General features: G+C 45.6%; 1 protein-coding gene across 1 annotated transcript; it reads right to left on the bottom strand.

The window, feature by feature from the left end:
* Positions 1-358: 358 nt before the first annotated feature.
* On the bottom strand, positions 359-1357 carry LOC135887033 (olfactory receptor 12D1-like). Its single transcript, XM_065414812.1, has one exon. It carries the CDS (start codon positions 1355-1357, stop codon positions 359-361), a length of 999 nt encoding a protein of 332 aa, XP_065270884.1.
* Positions 1358-3218: the final 1861 nt, after the last annotated feature.

Genomic DNA, 3218 nt, shown 5'->3' with positions numbered 1-3218 from the left:
TTATTTTATGTAAATAATGGTCAGTCCCCCTTCCTTCCATGTTTCAAACTGAAAATGTCTCCATCAGCAGACATTAAGATGGAGTTCATGTCAATAATTTAGGGATAAATATATTACAAGGATGTTGAAATTTTCCCAAAATACCCACAGGATATTCACCATTAAAGAAAGTCCAAACATCTTATGAGACATAATGTTATGCTAGCCAAACAACCTAAACTCTGCACTGTAGTGACACCAGAAAGTGGGGGAAATGAAAAAAAAATGCAAAGGGTTTTTAAAAATTAGTGGTCTCAACAAAGACTAAAATGCTTTAATTATAATTGAACAGTGTGTGCCTTCATTTAATTCATATTCTTTAAGGGAAAAGTTTTATGTTCAGGAATTTCTTCAGGGCAGATTTTACCTCCTCATTTCTCAAGGTGTAGATCAGGGGCTTCAGAACTGGGGTGACGGTGCTGTACATGAGGGTGGATATCATGTCTCTTTCAGAGGGGGAACCTGGAGAGGCAATCAGGTAATTACCAAGGACCGGCATATAGAATAGAGACACCACGGCGAGGTGGGAGGCACAGGTGGAAAAGGCCTTTCGCCTGCATTCCTGTGAGTGGACCTTCAGGAGGAGGAAGGAGATGATATAGAGGTAGGAGAGAAGCGTGAGGATGAACGAACACAGCGCGATGCTCCCGGTGACGAAGCTGAGCAGTGTCAAGTTGAGGTGGGTGCTGCTGCAGGCCAGGCTCAGCAGGGGCTTGATATCACAAAAAAAGTGGTGAATTTCATTGGGGCCACATAAATGCACCTGAGATGTCATGACCGTGTGCATCAGCGCATATAGGAAGCCAGTGGCCCAAGTGGCCACTGCCAGGAACAGACAGGCCTGTGGCCTCATGACCAGCCTGTAGCACAGCGGGTTGCAAATGGCCACGTAGCGGTCATAGGCCATGACGGCCAGCAGTACAGCCTCACTGCTGCCCAGGAAGTGGAAGAAGTGGAGCTGGGCCAGGCAGCCAGCAAACAAGATGGTCTGGTGACCCGAGAGGAAGCCGGCCAGCATCTTGGGCACGGTGACCATACTGTAGAAGATGTCCAGGCAGGCAAGGTTGCCCAGGAAGAAGTACATGGGGGTGTGGAGCCGGGGCTCAGCCAGCACCACAGCTATGATGGCAACGTTACCCAACAGGTTGGTCACGTAGAGCAGGACGAAGACAACGAAGAGAGGGCGCTGTAACACCAGTAGATGGGTCAGGCCCAGGAGGACGAATTCGCTCACCACTGTCTGGTTCTCCATTGATGTGGAGGAAAGAAGGCAAAGCAGGAGAAAAGCAAACATGCTGAAGGTGCCATCCAGTGCCATGTCAATGGTCCCATTCACAATGCAATGGGATTGGATGGAATCAAACACTTAGGGGTGGTGTCTTCTAGTTACATCTGTAAGTGCCTTCTGTACCCAGTCAGAGTAGTACAAAGAAGGAGAATAATTATAGAGCTCTGCATTTCTTCATGACTCTGAGAGAGAGTGGGGTGTGTATGAACACAGAGAGACAACTAGCTCTCCCGATATGATGATCCACAAGGAGAGTTTTTCACTTAGAATCATAGAATCATAGAATCATAGAATATCAGGGTTGGAAGGGACCTCAGGAGGTCATCTAGTCCAACCCACTGCTCAAACCAGGACCAATTCCCAACTAAATCATCCCAGCCAGGGCTTTGTAAAGCCGGTCCTTAAAAACCTCCAAGGAAGGAGATTCCACCACCTCCCTAGGTAACACATTTAGCTAACAGCTAAAATGCTGTTAGCCTTCTTGGCAACAAGAGCACACTGTTGACTCATATCCAGCTTCTCATCCACTGTGACCCCTAGGTCCTTTTCTGCAGAACTGCTACCTAGCCATTCGGTCCCTAGTCTGTAGCAGTGCATAGGATTCTTCCATCCTAAGTGTAGGACTCTGCACTTGTCCTTGTTGAACCTCATCAGGTTTTTTTTTTGGCCCAATCCTCTAATTTTTCTAGGTCCCTCTGTATCTGATCCCTACCTTCCAGTGTATCTACCACGCCTCCCAGTTTAGTGTCAGCTGCAAACTTGCTGAGAGTGCAGTCCACACCAAGCAAAACTTTACAATTCATATGAAGGATTGGATGCAGAGCACTTAGGCAATGGGGCTGCCTAACCCTATGACACAGCAATGATTGTTCCAGCACCTGGAAGAGAGTATAAAAGAAGGGACAGTGACATCATCAGCCCATTTCTCCTCTCCCACCTATACTGAAGGCAACAAGCTTGTTTGGAAGACACAGAACCATTTGAACTGGGGGAAGTGGTCCTAACTGGAAAAGCTTTCCAGTTAGCACAGACTGCTGTATGTTTTGGGGTAAGAGAAACCTTATTACATCAAATTTGACATAACCTGATAAAGTCTAGGAAATAGCTTGCATTTTTTAATCTTTCAGTTCCTTTGGTAACCAATTCTGAATTTCTATGCTTATGCCACTTACAATCTCTTAAAATCTCTCTCTCTTTAGTTAATAAACTTATTTTAATGTTTTATCTAAGCTGGAGTGTTTTTAATTGAAGTTTGGGGAAACTACTCAGGTTACAAAGGCTAGTGCATATTCATACCCTTTGATGGTATGATGAACTCATTAATGAGTGTACTCTGATCAAAAGGGTCTTGAGCAGTGTTAGACGCACATTTCTGGGGAGAAAAGAAAGAAAGAAAGAAAGAAAGAAAGAAAGAAAGAAAGAAAGAAAGAAAGAAAGAAAGAAAGAAAGAAAGAAAGAATTACAGGGCAAGGGAAATGGGGCTGAGCAGGAAGGGATAGTAAGTGAGCAGGAACCAGAGCATGGGCTGGGGTGAGAGGGGCAAAAATGGGGTCAGAGTGTATGAGCAGGGATGTGGGGGGAGAAGAAGGATGTAATGGCAATGTTGGACACATTGGGGAACATGAAGGCCAGGGCCATGCATGACACCTGGTGAGAAAGAAGAATATGTAAATGAAGGTCCTTTGTTTGGGAAAACAGGGAACTCCACACAACAGTGAGAGGTACTCTGGCTTCCCTGTGAAGGGAAACATGCCCTTTCTTCCATGGCTGAGGCTGGTGGAGAGACTTTGGGGGCATGTTCTCTTTTTACTTTGCTGCTGGCTTTTGAGGGATAGGATGGTCACTCATTTATTTGATAACTTTGATTCCCTCACCTATTCCCTTTCTCTTC

Source organism: Emys orbicularis, chromosome 12 (genome assembly GCF_028017835.1).
Source record: "Emys orbicularis isolate rEmyOrb1 chromosome 12, rEmyOrb1.hap1, whole genome shotgun sequence".
Classification (NCBI taxonomy): Eukaryota; Metazoa; Chordata; order Testudines; family Emydidae; genus Emys; species Emys orbicularis.
Note: the sequence above shows the minus strand (reverse complement) of the source record. Positions and strands in the feature narration are given on the sequence as shown.